The sequence below is a fragment of the Hevea brasiliensis genome, chromosome 11, assembly GCF_030052815.1.
Source record: "Hevea brasiliensis isolate MT/VB/25A 57/8 chromosome 11, ASM3005281v1, whole genome shotgun sequence".
NCBI lineage: Eukaryota > Viridiplantae > Streptophyta > Magnoliopsida > Malpighiales > Euphorbiaceae > Hevea > Hevea brasiliensis.
This window is the reverse complement of record NC_079503.1, coordinates 97,574,597-97,591,656: the sequence shown is the minus strand read 5'-3', so window position 1 is coordinate 97,591,656 and position 17,060 is coordinate 97,574,597. Positions and strand designations below refer to the sequence as shown.

Sequence of the window (17,060 nt, the reverse complement as noted above, 5' to 3'; positions counted from 1 at the left end):
ACTCGTCCACCGTATCTCTTATCTTGACTTCATAATAAATAAAGTCTAAGTAAAGAAAGAAATTTTTACCTAGATCCGATCTATCTTAAATCCAAGATAATATTACATATTTGTATTTTAGTGAATTAAATCTAGATAAAAAAAAATATTCTTAAATATTCAGAATAATTCATCAGTTCTTTGTTTTAAATTTGATCCAACAAAACAAAGTCATAAAGAGAAAGATTAATAGGGCCTGTAATTCTTAAAAAGGGTAATCTAAATCTCCTAGATCAAGAAGCTGTAGTGTACTAAGCACACTTGCTCTGCTTGAGATGGTGCATTGTTAATGGTGTCTTAACTATCTCTTATTTAATTGGGAACAGCTTGCAATGATGATATATAAACAATTAGAACTGTCTTGTTATATAAATGGTGTGACCATACATACCACATTTTTAAGCAAGCTAAAGGAGCATCCTAGGCACTGCTTATACTATTAGATAGTAATTAAAATATGTCAATACAACTAGATTTTTCATAATTTAACTTTCTTATAATACAATCAAGTTACTTGCTTCCTAATGAGACAAACAATTTACAGTGGGAGAATGTTAATGCTTTTATTTTTATTTTACACTGATGTTCTTTCCATAACCAGGCTAGTAATTAACGTTAGAGATTAGATGTTTAAAATAATCAATTGGGTAATTAGTCGCTTAAAAATTAAGTTTGATGATCAATCACACTTTATATGAAGAACTAGGTATTTTCATAACATCCTGAGAGTCGATAAAAGCAAGCATAAAAATAGAGCTTCATTGGTAGGCTTTTAAGCAAAAGAAACAGAAATAAATTGTCTCACGTTGAAAAAGGAGAAAAAAAAAAGTGAATATATATATAAGAATATGACTTATCTAACTGTATAACGAACGCACTTTCAGATTTAATGATAGCGAGATTCAGGGAACAAAATCTTGAGGTCAAATGCAGGCTGGCGAGACGTTACAATTTGAATGTGAGCAACTAAATTGGTGCAGAATTTCCCTGAAACTCTATACTACAATGTCAAAAGCTGTATTTAAATTGTACAGGCTGGAGGGTCTTTGTGCTGTCACAAAGTAGGCATTTTTCCTGGCTGTACAAAACATATATAATCAACAAAAAGAAATATCTCTGTATGGTAATCTTGGAGCCATTGTCTGAATCAGTGTCTTCAAGTCGAATTTGGTGTCTCTTCCTTACCTTGGACTATTTGGCTTCACCTAATTCTTTATCCAACAGGTATGGCTTCCACAGCTGTGATTTGGTACTGATATGAGAAGGTAAAATGAATCCAGGACCATAAAATTCTAATTCAAAGGGCACCCATGTTGTTGAATGACACGAATGTCCCTGCAGAAGAGGATTTGCTCATCTGTAGAGAAGTAAAATTTTTGGCGGCATGGAGCCTTATATGATCAAGGGAAGTGCTCCAATTATCAAAGCATTAGTGGAAAATGGGCATTTGGGGTTATGATGATTATGATTACTGAAAATGAAAAGATAATTAATAGATAGTTGCTGTCTGTATGTCTTGAATAGCGAGTCCATGACCCCTTTTTCCCAGGCATAAATTGTAAAAGAAAAAGAAATTGTGTGCACACGTGCATATTGTATAATGCCTAGTGGGTTGCATTGCAATGTACAAAAACCAACCTCACGTGGAAAGGTAACCCAAATGGTTGTCTCTAATGCAATTTGTGTCAGGGGAATATGAAGCTGAAACCTTGGATGCCTTCCTTCTAATTTTAAATTGCAGAACCCTTCTTAGTATATTAGTCTGTGTCCACAGATTGACAAGTTAACCCTCATATTAATCATACACCGATCTGTATTGCAAGGGCAAATTAGTCCTGTGATTTATGAAAGCTGCCCAGTTCATTAACAGCCTTAAATTTGTCATCTTTGGGTTCCCTGGAAAAAGTGCTGGTGAGGGGAAAGAAGTTCTGTAATGAGTTCACTTTCTTATGAAATTTAATGGGTAATGCTTTAGATCACTTTTTTTTTTTTTTTTACTAGTAAATTTTGCTTAAAAGGGTTGTCTACTCCCCAAATCAGAAAGAGAAGAAAAAATAAAATAAAGAGTTTGAATATTCAATATCATTGATTGGCTTCACATGACGGTGAACCAGTTATTTGTTGCTTTGAGATGAGGGGAAAAATAATAGAAATAGAGATGCGCACACTCAGTCCAGTTAGGCCAAGAACTTAAAATTCAATCTACATTCTTGCTTTTTGTATAAGTTGCAATTAAGTTATGTCTGCAGCCTAGCTTTCTGGTTTAATCACGGTATGCATTTGCATAAGCACAAGGCTTACTTTGTTATTTAATGAACCAAGCAAGCAAATTGAAGTCAAATATGATCTTACCAAGCAAAGTGCCTACCATTCCAGCTTCTATGGTTAAAAGGTGCTGTAATGGCTATTGTTTCTTTTACATTGTTGCTAAATGAATTGTTAGTTTCTTCTACCTCAGTTGGATGGAAAGTAATCAGAAAAACCAACCTGATGTTAAAGTTCTTGCTCTGCATTATTGGTTCTACACAGTGAACGACAGGTCAGCTTTGCTATGCATAGAATATCTCCCTTACTTAGAATAAGTGGATCAGATTAGCAAAAGTTGCAGCTTGGGAAGTGAAATCATCTCACATTCTCATATTCATGCAACAAAAAATTCATTGAACAAGAAGGATGGTGTGTAATGAAATATTGGAAGCAACAGTCGCAATATACCTCCATAGAAAATTAGCAGTCTAATTTATTCATCATCCACCACAGGTTTAATTAAAAGACTATTTGATTAAAATTCAAAGTAAAGAATCAGGTTAAAATGGAAGAGAAAACAACAAGAACCTAGAAAATAGAAGAGACAAGAAAATAGATATGCACAAACACTATAATGCATGTCCAAGCAGTCCAACTAGTGCTCAAACTGCCCCTTGCAAATTCACATGGTGGCATCTGGACTGTCATACTTCTTACCTCTCTTAGCAGCTTTGCTCTGGTTCTTCTACTAACGCATTAAATAGCAACTCCGGTCTTATGCCTATAACTAGAAAAGCTTTCCTGGTTGTTGTACTCCACTTCTCATCATAGTGCAGAATTCTTCATAGTTGATTTTCCCATCCTATCCATCCGAAAGGTATTAGCATGAACAATGTCACCAAAGGAGTTTCAAAAGTTCAAATAACTGGTCACTTACATTATCTGTATCCACCTCAGAAATTATTTCCTTAATACTGGCCTCATCTCCCATACCATACTCCATCATGGCAGACTCTAATTCATCTCTTGTTATATACCTGTAATGAACTTTATGAGAATGAAGTTTTCTCAAATTGATTCACCTAAAAAACAATGTAAAAAGCTGCAGAACTCTTTATCTTCTAAGGAATTTAAGTTAAACTAACTTGATTCCAGTCCTACTATACATCAAGTGAATGATGAAGAAAAGCACACATGAAACATCCCAAAATGTTACCTCCAGATTACAGTGCAAAAGGTATGAAATAAAAATAAACACAATAATTGATAGATTGGTTAAAGTTTCTTTAGGAAAATACTGGTAAGGTGGATAGTTGCCTTAAGGACAAAGGAAAAAAGAAACAAAAAGTATACACTCTCATTTATATATTAAAACTTCATCAAACACAGGGAATCAAGCACTATAATTTGCAGAAAAGATGGCTATTATAAACACAGGAAATCTGCGAACTCACCCACTGCTATCCTTATCAAAGTACTGAAATGCTTTGTATAGATGCTCATCTCTTTCCAGTCGATATCTATGCATTGTAGCAGAGATAAACTCAATGTAGTCGATTGTTCCATTTCCATCCACATCGGCCTGAAATGCATCATGCACATGAATAATAGAACTGTCAGTTGAGTGTGAGATGCAATGTGAATAATTAGGCTGAGTTAGGCCCATTATTACTTACAGCTTCCATTAATTGTTTAACTTCAGTTTCAGAGAGCCTTGACCCAAGTCGAGCTAAACCTGTCTTCAGCTCTTCATAGGTGATTGTGCCACTCTTGTCAGTGTCCATGTTTGTGAACATTGCTTTAAGACCTTTAATTTCTTCTTCAGAGAGATTTTCAGCAATAACCTAGGGAATTCAAAGGATCAGTGGATCACTCACGATATAAAAGAAAATGGAAAAAAAAAATGCACACAGGCAATACTCTTATTTTAGGCTCCAACCAAGACACCAGTATGAAGAAAATTATTGAACATAATAGGAAACAGAATACACTCAAGATTTCCAAGGCAGCGAGATTAAGGTTTTAAATAGCATCTGAGATTGTGCTTGCTGTGAGCCTGTTCCAAGATGTCATGACCGAAGTGTAAAAACCACAGCCAGCATTATCATCGAACTTTGAAAATTTAGCTTGCAAAACAAAAGGAGGATTTCTGGTTAACAGCCATAGCAACTAAGTGCGATGAGGTGCAATGGACTTAATGGACCATTTGACTTGTGATTCTCAAATATTTATCACAAAATGGCCTGTAAAATTATTAATTATGCTAAACCAGAAAACAGATGTTTAATGTATCATGTAACAGAACCCTACTATGCAGTATAGCTGATAATATAGAAGAAAGAATAGGAAAAGAAGAGAAAGGAGCAGAGAAAAGACAGAGAGAAGACAAAGAACAGAAGTTAGAGAGAGAAGAATGAGAATTTCATTGATAATCTTTTGGAATAGTTTCTCTAGTTACAATAGTTGTTATTTATGCAGCTTTAGATCTCTCCAGTAACTGTTCCCGCCACTCTCTAACTAATTCCCAGCTGACTAACACTATATTCCTTTTATCACAATTTCAACCCCAAAGACCCTCTATTTATTTTCAACACCCCTGATTCTCCTTAGTCATAACATAATGGCAACAGCCATTATTTAAAACCCTGATCCATGCATGTGATAAAATGAGCTCCTTATCTTTGAGAATGGTTTGTTTGGCCTTTAATATATAAAATGAAATACAATAATTTGAAAAGAACAGAAGCAGAAAGAAGCTGAAATTTTCAGTTCACCATGACAGTCACCATCACAGGGATCACATAATCTATTTGAAATGCACCAACATTAATCACATGATGATGAGAGACTGTAACTTAGCAATATAAATCATCTACTCACATGGGCAAACATACATGAAACCCTCCTAAATCAAGTTCTATAAGCCACAGAATCTCTTTTTGATGGATTTAGTTCCACAAAATATAGATAGTAAAGGACATCCAACCATGTCTCTCTATATGTCTTGTTTGCAAAAGCAAATATTCACAGGATAAGGATCATCACACAGTTTTTTAAGGGTGACTTATAGCAACTTTTACTAAAAGAAGAGGGGACACCTGAATAATTCAAAATTTTACCTTTAATGCTAGCTTCTTGAGCTTATTCATTGCCCTGAATTGCTTCATTCTAGAGAGAACTGCACTATCTATTGGCTTGTCTGATGCTGCACCTCCATCTTTAATCCATGGATGGTCTAGCGATACAAAGTAATATACGTTAGCCAGAAGCACATAAGCCTAACATGAAAGCCTGATGTAATACCAGAACAGTCAACAAATAAAGGGATAGGACTCACCCCAGAAGAGAGAGAGAGAGAGAGAGAGAGAGAGAGAGTACCAACAACTATATATAACATGTAAATATATGTCAAGCAGCTCATATTAATAAAATCAATTAGAAGAATTTCTCCAGGAGAAGATACAACAAATTGCATTGAACAAAAATCTCATGATGAGAGGGAAATAAAATGTCCAGGTTTCGGATACAAGTTTTAACCAACTTCTAAAAGAAAGTATAGGCAGTTTTATACCAAGAACTTGTGCTGAAGTAATTCGCCTTTTTGGGTCCTGAGTCAGCATTCTCCTGACCAGATCTTTGGCACTGTCAGATATTGATGGCCATGGTGAACTTTCAAAATCAATGTATCCTTCTAGAATAGCATCAAATATTCCTTTTTCAGTTTCTGCAATACAAATTGAAAAGATCTCATTAATCAATATTTCCATTTAGAAGTGGTTAACAAGAATTCTAAAATTATAAAGAACATTTGGCAAAATAAACAAATAAATAAAATTGCCTTTACCAGCCCAAAATGGAGGTACACCACTGAGTAGAATATACAAAATAACTCCTGCACTCCAAATATCTATTTCCTTTCCATAACTACGCCTCAATACTTCAGGAGCAACATAATAAGCACTACCAACTATATTACGGTATGTTTTCCCTGCAAAATATTTTGGAGGTGGTCATTGAACACAAGTACATATGGTTACATTACATAAATAATAAACTTAAAGAGAGTTTAAGAGAAGTAGCATCTACACAACTTCAATTATTTGTGCAAAAACAATTCACCACATTTCTCTAAATCCATCTATCCTGCTCTACTTCTATAGGTGAAATTCCCCCAAGTTTTCCCTTTTATATATATGTATATATACGTATGATTGATCCAAGGAACAGAAAAAAGATAAATACAAGTTTCTCAAACAAAGCTCATAGTAACCTTATTCTTATTTCCTAGCTTACCTGATCTTGATACCAAGTACCACCTTCAAAGCACTTTACAATGTGAAAATACATATATGGATATTTTCGTAATATCACAAAAGCATATAGCTAACACTCTTCCCTGCTAATGATATTACCTGGTTTGACTTACCCATATACTTGTCTACAATACTGTATTTGTCTAGCATATGACTGTGGACTAATATCACATAAAAGAATTGTTGCTGTTTCACTAAGACTCCCATTGTCTAAAAGTTCTTAGAATATGAAGTCCTGGCACAAAAGTGAAATGCAACAAATGCAAAACCAATCACTAAGATAATAATTCTGCAGATCTCAGCTTGCCACACATCTCTGAATTAAAATTCTCTGAGAATTGAGAAAAGAAGCATGCCTGTCCAAAGGGATTGTGAAAGACCATTTCCAGTAACTAGCCCCACAAGAATGAGTCACGTCATTAATTACACTCAAGCCAATTGTGTGCGAAGTAGAATGACTTCATAATTATAACAAACAGAACAAGGGTCTACAATTCAAGAATTTAAATCAGCAAGAGAAATAAAGTACATAATTCATAAATCCTGATTACGCTAAAATGACCACTGTTCTCATTAGTTCAGTAACTCATTCTAAAATAAAATGTTCAATTTCATCACTCCATGCTGAATTGAACAGTTTCTCCTACCTTCTGAATCCATTCAAAAATTAAATTTGCATGATTCTATAAAGTTTATGCAATAGAATGCCCAAATTCTAAAGACTGAGAAAGCATAATGCCTATGCAATATCACAGGCATCAAATCCATTCTCAAACATTTCAGCAACAGCAGTATCTATATCATATTAACTAATACGTGATATAAAGAACAGTGGGAGGATTAAGAAATTAACCTTCCTCAATGAACACAGACAGTCCAAAATCAGTGGTCTTCAACATTGCTCCCTCATCCTTGCTAGCCAGCAAGAAATTCTCCGGCTTGAGATCACGGTGCATCACTCCCATAAAATGGCAAGCGTGCACCACATTCACAATATCCTTGCAAATCCTAGCGGCATCTCTCTCCGAATAATGCCCTTTAGCAATAATACGATCAAAAAGTTCCCCTCCAGCACAAAGCTCCATCACAACATGAACAGATTGCCTATCCTCATAGGAACCCCTAAACTCTACAATATTTGGCTGCCCAGACAAGTGCTGCATAATCTGAACCTCTCTCTTGATATCTTCTCTGTCACCCTTATTGATTAGTTTTCTCTTCAGTATGGATTTGCAGGCATAAATGTGGCCAGTGGAATTCTCTGTGCACAAATAAGTAACACCAAATTGGCCTCTACCCAGTTCTTTCCCTAGACTGTAGTACTGCTTAATGTCTTCCAAGGGTTTGCCCAGAATGGTCTGTGGCGTTTGAACTGATCTTGCTGTAAGGTTCGTAGGTGCTGCTCTTACTGGAGGGGGGGTTGATGCCTGAGGTTGTTGGGGCCTTGTTTGCGGGGTTTGTGTTTGAGTTTGAGGGACGGTCATTTTTGGGTGCTGCACGGCCTGTTGTTGCTGGTATTCTGGTTGTTGATAATAAGATTGTTGTTGTTGGTTCTGCCTTAAATTACCAGTGCCTCCTGACCTGTACCCTTTATTAGCCTCTGATTTTGAAGGCTTCTCCTTGCTGCTACAACAACCCATCTTGCACTCAGGATATGTGATTCAAAGAAAGAGTTGAACAAAAATAAAGACTGAAACTTTGGACAAAAAGGAGGCAGATTCTGGTTTTGGCAATTCAGAGAAACCCAGATCAAGTTTTGGGCTTTTTGAGCTGAATTTGCAGAGAATACCCACTCATGTATTGAGAAGACGACAGAGGAAAGACTGATAAAATTTTTTTCTTCTACATTGACACTTAACTGAGGAGATAAAGGGGAATTTCTTTTAAAGACAAAGTGGTAGGAGGGAGAGAGAGAAAGAGAAGATATATTCTGTATGAACGACAGAGATTTGATAAAATTTCGCAATCAAAAGACTTGAATCCCGTTCATTACAGATGTGAACATAAGCACTTGTGTTACAATTAAATGTACAAGAAAACGTACACAATTAATCATTCACTTATCATATTTATATCATCACACGTATTCTCTTAATTACCTATTTAAAAAGAATTGCTACTAATTAAGAACTTCAGCCATTTTTTTCTTTTAATTAATGTTAGTTTAATTTAAAAACTAGTGATTCATGTTTGATGATACTACTAAAAATTGATGATTAAAAAAGTTAATAATCAGAGCAAAGGTGTATGTGGCATTGAAAAATTATTGTTTAATTACAAAAGATTGATTATTCCATCTCAAAAATTAAAAAAAAAAAAAATACTAGAAAAGAGGTCTCAACTGGACAAGTTCATGGTAAGACATTGCTTTCACTTGCATAATAGAGATATTCGCGGCTTAATATGTGCATTAACATGCTGTAATCACAATCACATGTGATTTTGGCGTAATCATTTGTGATATGTGGATTATATGGTGAACCAAACCCTATCTTAAATAATTATCACAATATGGTCTCATTTAGTTCAAAATAGTCTATTTCTCAATGAAGTGTACTTCCTAAAATGTAAACTTACAAAAAGTTTTTTCTAAACGAATATGGTTTAAATATGTTTAGTTGATATGTTAAATTTTCATAAAGTAAAGTGTATTAATTTTTTTTAATAGATAAATATAATTACATTGATTTAAAAAGATAAGGTTGCGACTCTAAATTTAGTAGAGTTTTAAATAAATTACATATGGAACACAAAGCCCACCAAAGGTCAGCCCAACACAAAAACAGGAATCCTAATCTGCAACAGGTTTACAGCTCGTATACCCTTGACTCGATAGAGTACAACTCGTATACCCTTAACTTGACAGAGTACAAGCTGCTTCTTTGCATTGCTACCCAGCTACTCAGTATTCATCTGAGATGACTTCCATAACCAATAGGCTAAAAAACAAAGAGTCTTCCACTACTGATGCCATGCATGGCTTTGCCAATTGAAGAATAAAGGAGACATATAAACTAGTGTGGCCACCAAAAGTGCAAGGTGTCAGATGATTGAGAAAATCCTAGATCAAGAGAACAAGAGTATAATTACATTGATTTGAAAAGGTAAGGTTGGGACCCTAAATTTAGAAGAGTTTTAAATAAATTACATATGGAACACAAAGCCCACCAAAGGTTAGCCCAACACAAGAATAGGAATCCTAATCTGCAACAGGTTTACAGCTCGTATACCCTTAACTCGACAAAATACAAGCTGCATTGCTACCCAGCTACTCAGTGTTCATCTGAGATGACTTCCATAACCAATAGGCTAAAAAACAAAGAGTCTCCCACTAATGATGCCATGCATGGCTTTGCCAATTGAAGAATAAAGGAGACCTACAAACTAGTGTGGCCACCAAAAGTGCAAGGTGTCAGATGATTGAGAAACCCTAGATCAAGAGAACAGGAATATAATTACATTGATTTAAAAAGGTAAGGTTGGGACCCTAAATTTAGAAGAGTTTTAAATAAATTACATACAGAACACAAAGCCCACCAAAGGTCAACCCAACACAAGAACAAGAATCCTAATCTGCAATAGGTTTACAGCTCGTATACCCTTAACTCGACAGAGTACAAGCTACTTCTTTGCATTGCTACCCAGCTACTCAATGTTCATCTGAGATGACTTCCATAACCAATAGGCTAAAAAACAAAGAGTCTCCCACTACTGATGCCATGCATGGCTTTGCCAATTGAAGAATAAAAGAGACCTATAAACTTGTTTGGCCACCAAAAGTACAAGGTGTCAGATGATTGAGAAAACCCTAGATCAAGAGAAAAGCGAAAAACGACAGAGTACCATATAATCGACAAAGAAAGGAGGGGCAAATCTCTTGGCAAAATAAACACACCTTACGATACCATCCTTACCAAAAAAATACTACCTCACACCATCGAAAACTAAAGGGGCGCACTGATGCTTGACTACCAACCTAAGTAACAACACACCCAAACAAGAACATAGCAAAACATAGACAAGTAGACTAACCAAGCCCTCCACCATCAACAAGCAACTGCTAAAACAAACCAAAATCTAGTATTTACAGCTTAACACCGCAAGTGGGGAGAGAACCCATGATCGATTCAGGGGAAAGAGGCCATCCCCTGTCTGAAGGGGTAGGAAAGAACTAATAAGGCGGCAATTGCAAGGGCTAAACCGTAAAGAGAAAAACAAAATCCAGAGAGAAAATATCTCTCTCTAAGTAAAGTGTATTAGTAGAAGGAAGTAATAGCGGAAACAACATAAATATCTTTACTCTAAATAAAAATATAATATTTGAGGAAGGTTAAAGTAAGAAAAACATAATTTATGATAAGAAACTTGGAGTTACTTAGTTTGAGATAAGGAACTTACTTCCTCTGCATAAAGGAAATGAGTTCTTGAAAAATTGGATATGACAACTAAACATGCTTAATTTTTATACTTTTAGGGAATTTTACTAGCAAATTACCGTTAACCAAATAAGGCATATGTTTCAAGCAACTTATATATAAAAGAATTCAACTAATGAGCTTTATATTAGCGATATTGAAGTCACCTCTAAAACTATAAGCTATCTTGTTCAAATTTCAATTAAAGTCAATTATTTAAAAAGAATTACAAACAAAAAAAAATTATGTTGACTTGACTTCCACTACATTCTAGTAAAATGAAAAAAGAATAGTATTATAAAAACAAAGAAAAGATAAAAAAAAAAAACTTAAAATGTTAAAAACAATGAAAAGTGTAAACTTAATTAAATGAATAAATAAATAACAGAGGATAATAAATAAATTTTAGATATTAATTATATATTACATAATATAAAAATAAATTAATCAACTAACTAAATATCATCCATTTAAAACTCATTTCACAATCACAAACCAAGTTAATACTTATAATTCATAAAAATGTAGAAGTCTGTCAATTTTCATCTATCATACATGTATCATTTTTTTTTCTTTGTTGCAATTTTTGCTTGCCAACACCTTTTGACAGTTGGGAATTAAGAACTGTTCGGCAACAGCTTTTAGTGTAACGTTTAGTATTTTAAATCTAGTTAAAATATTACTTCTTTTATTTATATTATTTGATAGTATAATGATTATATTAGTGTTTAAAAGTTGAGAAAATGATTTATAAAAAGTTACCTTGCTAATTTTTAGAGATTGGGATATTATTTTAACTATAATAAATAAGATATACCACTATTTTTTATATTGAATAATTAATTCAATAATTATTTTTACTAAATACTTTAGTTTTAAATCATTATATAGATAGTTAATTATTAATAGCTAATAATTAGTAAAATAGCTAATAGTTACTAAAATAATTAATAGTTATTAAAATAGCTAATATTATCAAATAAAATCTAAAAATACCAAAATCTCAGAATTATTATATTATACTATAACATACAATATTTTCACTGTTCATAAGGAACAACAAAATACTAATTTTATCCTTTCTATTTATTTTTTTTCTCTCATAAAATTTCTTCTTTTATTGTGCCAACCCTTCTACACTATTCCTCCAACCCATCTACACTCTTCTTCCTTCATTATTATTGAAAAAGGAGCATTCTTTCTTCTACCTTTATTGGAAAAAAAAGTGTTAGGACAAAAAAGAGAGAGAATAAGTTGCTAAGAAACACTAAAAAACAAGGTATTTTTTCTCACTCTTTTTCTTAGCTTTATTTATTTATCATCAAGTAAATTAATAGTCCATTATTTATATTTTAATTTATCTCTCATTTGAATTTTTTTAGAGAGATATTTTTTATTCTTTAGTATTAGAATATAAATTTCAAATATTTTTTAAAATGATTGAATGGAGGGAGAAAATACTTAGTGAATTTGTTCTAAAGTTGTTTTATTGGTTTATGAAAAGCTCATATCTTTTTCAATTTGATTTTTAATGTCAAGGTGATTTTGAAACCTAAGATTGGTAGATTTCCTATGCACCTATCTGTGTTTATAAACTAACCCCAAAAATACGCCTATAGCTTTTACATATAGGCATGGGATCTTGAGTAGTAATTTCATGCCAATAATTCTACACATGATGTTAAAATACCCATGCTGCATCTAGAATATATTAAGGGTGAAAGCTCCTCAATCAACATAGGATGTATTTGTAAATTTAGGGATTTGGCTAAAATTAGAATGGTAATAATGCAGACTATATGCACCTAAACAAAAAAATAATTTTAAATATTAACCAAACATTATTAAAAAATTAATTTAAAATTATATTTAATATATTTTAAGTAATGATTTCTAAAATTATTAAACAATCTATTAAAATTATTTTTTAAATATATATACATATATATTTTATTTTCTCAATACTTTATTAAATAACATATTTTTTTAAGATAAATAATATAAATGCTTCTTATCTATAATATTTGCTTGATTACAAGCTAAATATATAAAGTATGTTAACTGTATTTTTTTTTTTATATCATATTATCAAATATAGTTGTTGATTTATACATGCTATGGATAGTGATTTTACATTATTTCACAATTTTGCATACAATTATATAATTAAAAAAAATTAACCTTCTTTTCGGAGTTATAAAAATTTTATTGATTTTTCTTTATATTCACAAGGATCGTTTTTTATCTTACACTTTCAACTAACCAATTTTTCGTTTTGTTATTTTTATATTTCAAATGCTAGCTCGATATACACTGACAAAGCATATTGTCACTGGAAATTTATATATATATCATATTGTCAACTATAATAGTTGCTTTATGGATAATATGGATCGTGAATTTACATTATTTCATAATCTTGCTTGCAATTACTTAATAAAAAAAATGAACCTTTTTTTTTTGGAATTATAAAAATTATATTGATTTTTCTCTATGTTCACAAGGATTTCTTTTAATCTTACTTTTTAAACTAACCAATTTTTCTTTTTGTTATTTTTATGTTTCAAATGCTAGCTTGACATCCACTGACAAAGCATATTGTAATTTTCAGGTATATAACGCATTTAATTTGTGTAAACTTCGTATTTTCATTTTTTTTTTCAACACCAAAATTTTCTCCAAATTTTGATAAATAAGTTCATTATATATTAACAATTATTTTTTTTAATTCTATGTGATTTAATATAGGATTCTGGTATAGATAGTTTATTCGTCTATAGACATTCAATAAATCTTTCTGCAACACAACAACAGGTTAGCAACATTTTTAATTTTGAATATCCCAATTTATATTCGTTAAAAGTACTACTTCATCAACATAAATATACTAATTTTCTCTATATTGTCTATGTGTCTTTTGAATTTGGAAAATTATAAAATGACAATGATTGTGATAATTTACTCATTAATGCACAATTTTCTTTCCCCTATTCTTTTTTATATTTTAATTTATTTTAAATATTGTGATAAATAATTAATAATTTTATATGGAATACAGCTACAATAGCTGGAAGGAAGAAACTACAATATATTTTACTGTTACTACATTAATGAAACAAAAAGTTATTAATGATACTGTATCTTCAAGGAAGTCTAAAAGATATGCAACCTTCTCTAACTTATAAAATAACCATCGCCTGCTTCTTCAAGCATCTCTCAATCACAAAGTGCAAATTTGCCCATTGAATCAAATCCTTTTAGAGTTCTAGCTAATAACGAAGAATATATTTATTTTAGAGATAGGTTCTCTATTTGTACACATTGTGGTGCTTTACACTGGAAAGAGGAATGTGTTCAAAAATTATCTAAGCAAAAGTATACCTTATGTTGTCAAGATGGAAAAATATCATTACCTTGCCTAGGGAGACACCACATTATCTTGATGAACTTTTAGATTATCAAGGAAGATCTATTAGTAGAAAATTTAGAGAAAATATAAGAGCATATAATTCAATGTTTGCTTTTACATCATTTAGTGCAAAAGTCGAAACAAATTTTAATAATTCTAGAGGACCACCCGTTTTTAAAATAAGTGGGCAAGTTCACCACCTAATGGGTTCCTTGATTCCTCCAAAAGGGGATATTCCAAGATTCGCACAATTATATGTATATGACACCGAACATAAGGTGCAAAATAGAATGATTGCTTTGCAAGGCAAAAAAACTAACTCTGACTTGGACCCTAATATTGTTGGAAGATTGATTCAAATGTTTGATGAGAGTAATAAATTGGTAAAGGTTTTTAGAACAGTTAAAGATAAATTCAAAAGTAAAGACATAATACCATTGAACCTTAAACTATTAGTATGTAGAACACAAGATTCTTCTTAATATGAAAAACCAACTTCTAATAACATTGGAGCACTAATTGTTGGAGAAATTAGTGAAGATCAAAACAGTGGAGACATTATTGTAGAATTTCAATCAGGTCAATTACAAAGGATCACAAAATTACACCCATCTTTTATGTCATTACAATGACCCTTATTGTTTCCATCAGGAGAAGATGGTTTTACAATTGATATAAGTTGGAATCAATCTTATTATGGAGAAAAACCACGTAGACAAAGAATTTTAATGAGAAGTTTCTACTGTTTTCAGTTGCAAGAACGACTTATAAGCGAAAATACCATATTTAAAGGTGAAAAATTATTTCAACAATATTTGGTTGATAGATATGTTACGATCGAAGAAGATAGATTAGATTTCATAAAGAAAAATCAAAAAAGCCATTTCATAAGGAAAAATAAAAAAAGCCTACGATCTGAAATATACAAAGGCATTCAAGATGCTATTGTAAGAGGAGATAATGATGCAAAAACATTAGGTTAAAAAATTATTATTCCCTCTAATTACATGGGCAGTCCTAGGTACACGTTTAAAAACTATTAAGATGCTATGGTTATTTGTAGAAATTATGGCAATCTAGATCTATTTGTTACATTTACATGTAATCCAAAATGGCCAGAAATTACAAAAGCTTTAAATATCATTCGTGTTCAAAAAGTTCAAGATAGACCTGATTTGGTTGTTAGAATGTTTGCAATGAAATTAAACCATATGTTACAATTTATCAAAACCAGAGCAATTTTTGGCCCCATCATCGCAGGTAAGAACCATTTCATATAAATCAAATATTATTTTTTATCATATAACTTATTCAACAATGACAAATGAAAAAAACCCTAACACAAGGATAATGGATTTATTTCCTATAAAAGAAGAGTTAATGGCAACTATGTCCAAAGAGATGGTATCAAGTTAGATAATAGATTTGTTATTCCATATAATAGAACTTTGTGTGTTAGATATCAAGCTCATATCAATATAGAAATTTGCTTCCAATCAATGTTGATCAAATATTTGTTTAAGTACTTAACTAAAGGACCGAACAGAATTAAAATGGTCATTGAATAAAACACCATAATTAATGAGTCTGGTCAAACATCATATCGACACATAGATGAAATAAAGGCCTATCTAAATTATAGATACATTTGTCCACACGAAGCTGCTCAGCCAATTTTTGCTTGCCCTCTTCATCATAGAAATCCAGCAATTTTAAGAATGTCAATTCATCTGCCAATGATGCACAATATAATATTTGATCATAATCAATCTCTTCATTCTATTGTTAATAAGTCAGGCGTCAAAAAAACCATGCTAACTGAATGGATAAACACAAATTGAAATTACCCTCATGCTAGATATCTAACCTATAGTCAATTTCCAAGAAAATGGACTTGGAATCATAGAGATAAGCAATGGACTCCAAGAATTAGAGGTAATACCATAGGTCGGATGTATTACATACACCCAAATGCTGAAGAGTTATATTATCTAAGAATGTTGTTAAACTATGTTAAAGATGCCACATGTTATGAAGATTTAAGAACAATAAATAATATATTATATTCAAGAAGCATGTGAAGCACTTGGACTATTAGGAGATGATCGAGAATATGATGAAGGATTAAAAGAAGCAGCTGAATGGGCAACTTCTTCTCAATTAAGATATCTTTTTACAATAATTCTCCTATTTTGTAACGTATCTAATCCCAAATCTCTCCTTGAAAAGCATTGGTGTTCCATGTCTGATGATATAGTGATTAGATTGAAAAACCTAAATAACAATTCTAATTTCCAAATTCCTGCACATGAATTACAAAATTATGTTCTTTATGAGCTTTAAAAAATATTAAATACAAGTTTCACATCATTAACATCTTTTAAGCTTCTATTGTTTTCTATATCTTTACTTCAAGAATTAAATAATAGACTACTAAGAGAAGAATTGAATTATGATATTGTTAAGTTAAAGATTGAACATAATCAATTACTTCAAAATCTTAATATAGAACAAAAAAATATATATGATAAAATTGTCACAACATTAGAAAATAAAAGAGGAGGATTATTTTTTGTGTATGGTCATGGATGAACCAGTAAAACTTATTTATGGAGAACAATTATATCAAAAGTGAGG

At 31.9% G+C, this 17,060-nt stretch overlaps 1 protein-coding gene across 1 annotated transcript; it reads right to left on the bottom strand.

Moving 5' to 3' along the window:
• Positions 1-2,751: 2,751 nt before the first annotated feature.
• Positions 2,752-8,537, bottom strand: LOC110632237 (calcium-dependent protein kinase 2). Its single transcript, XM_058130454.1, has 8 exons — positions 7,453-8,537; positions 6,131-6,274; positions 5,858-6,010; positions 5,406-5,521; positions 3,963-4,130; positions 3,741-3,868; positions 3,224-3,323; positions 2,752-3,148 (listed from the first exon to the last, which is right to left on the bottom strand). Exons 1-8 carry the CDS (start codon positions 8,237-8,239, stop codon positions 3,074-3,076), a joined length of 1,671 nt encoding a protein of 556 aa, XP_057986437.1. The 5' UTR covers positions 8,240-8,537; the 3' UTR covers positions 2,752-3,073.
• Positions 8,538-17,060: the final 8,523 nt, after the last annotated feature.

Excerpts from the sequence above, each read along its gene's own strand:
- LOC110632237 (XM_058130454.1), bottom strand. The coding sequence starts at position 8,239 with ATGGGTTGTTGTAGCAGCAAGGAGAAGCCTTCAAAATCAGAGGCTAAT. Across the intron at positions 5,522-5,857 it reads TACTTCAGCACAAGTTCTTG|ACCATCCATGGATTAAAGAT; the intron begins GTATAAAACTGC and ends TTGTATCGCTAG. Across the intron at positions 3,869-3,962 it reads TTAAACAATTAATGGAAGCT|GCCGATGTGGATGGAAATGG; the intron begins GTAAGTAATAAT and ends GATGCATTTCAG.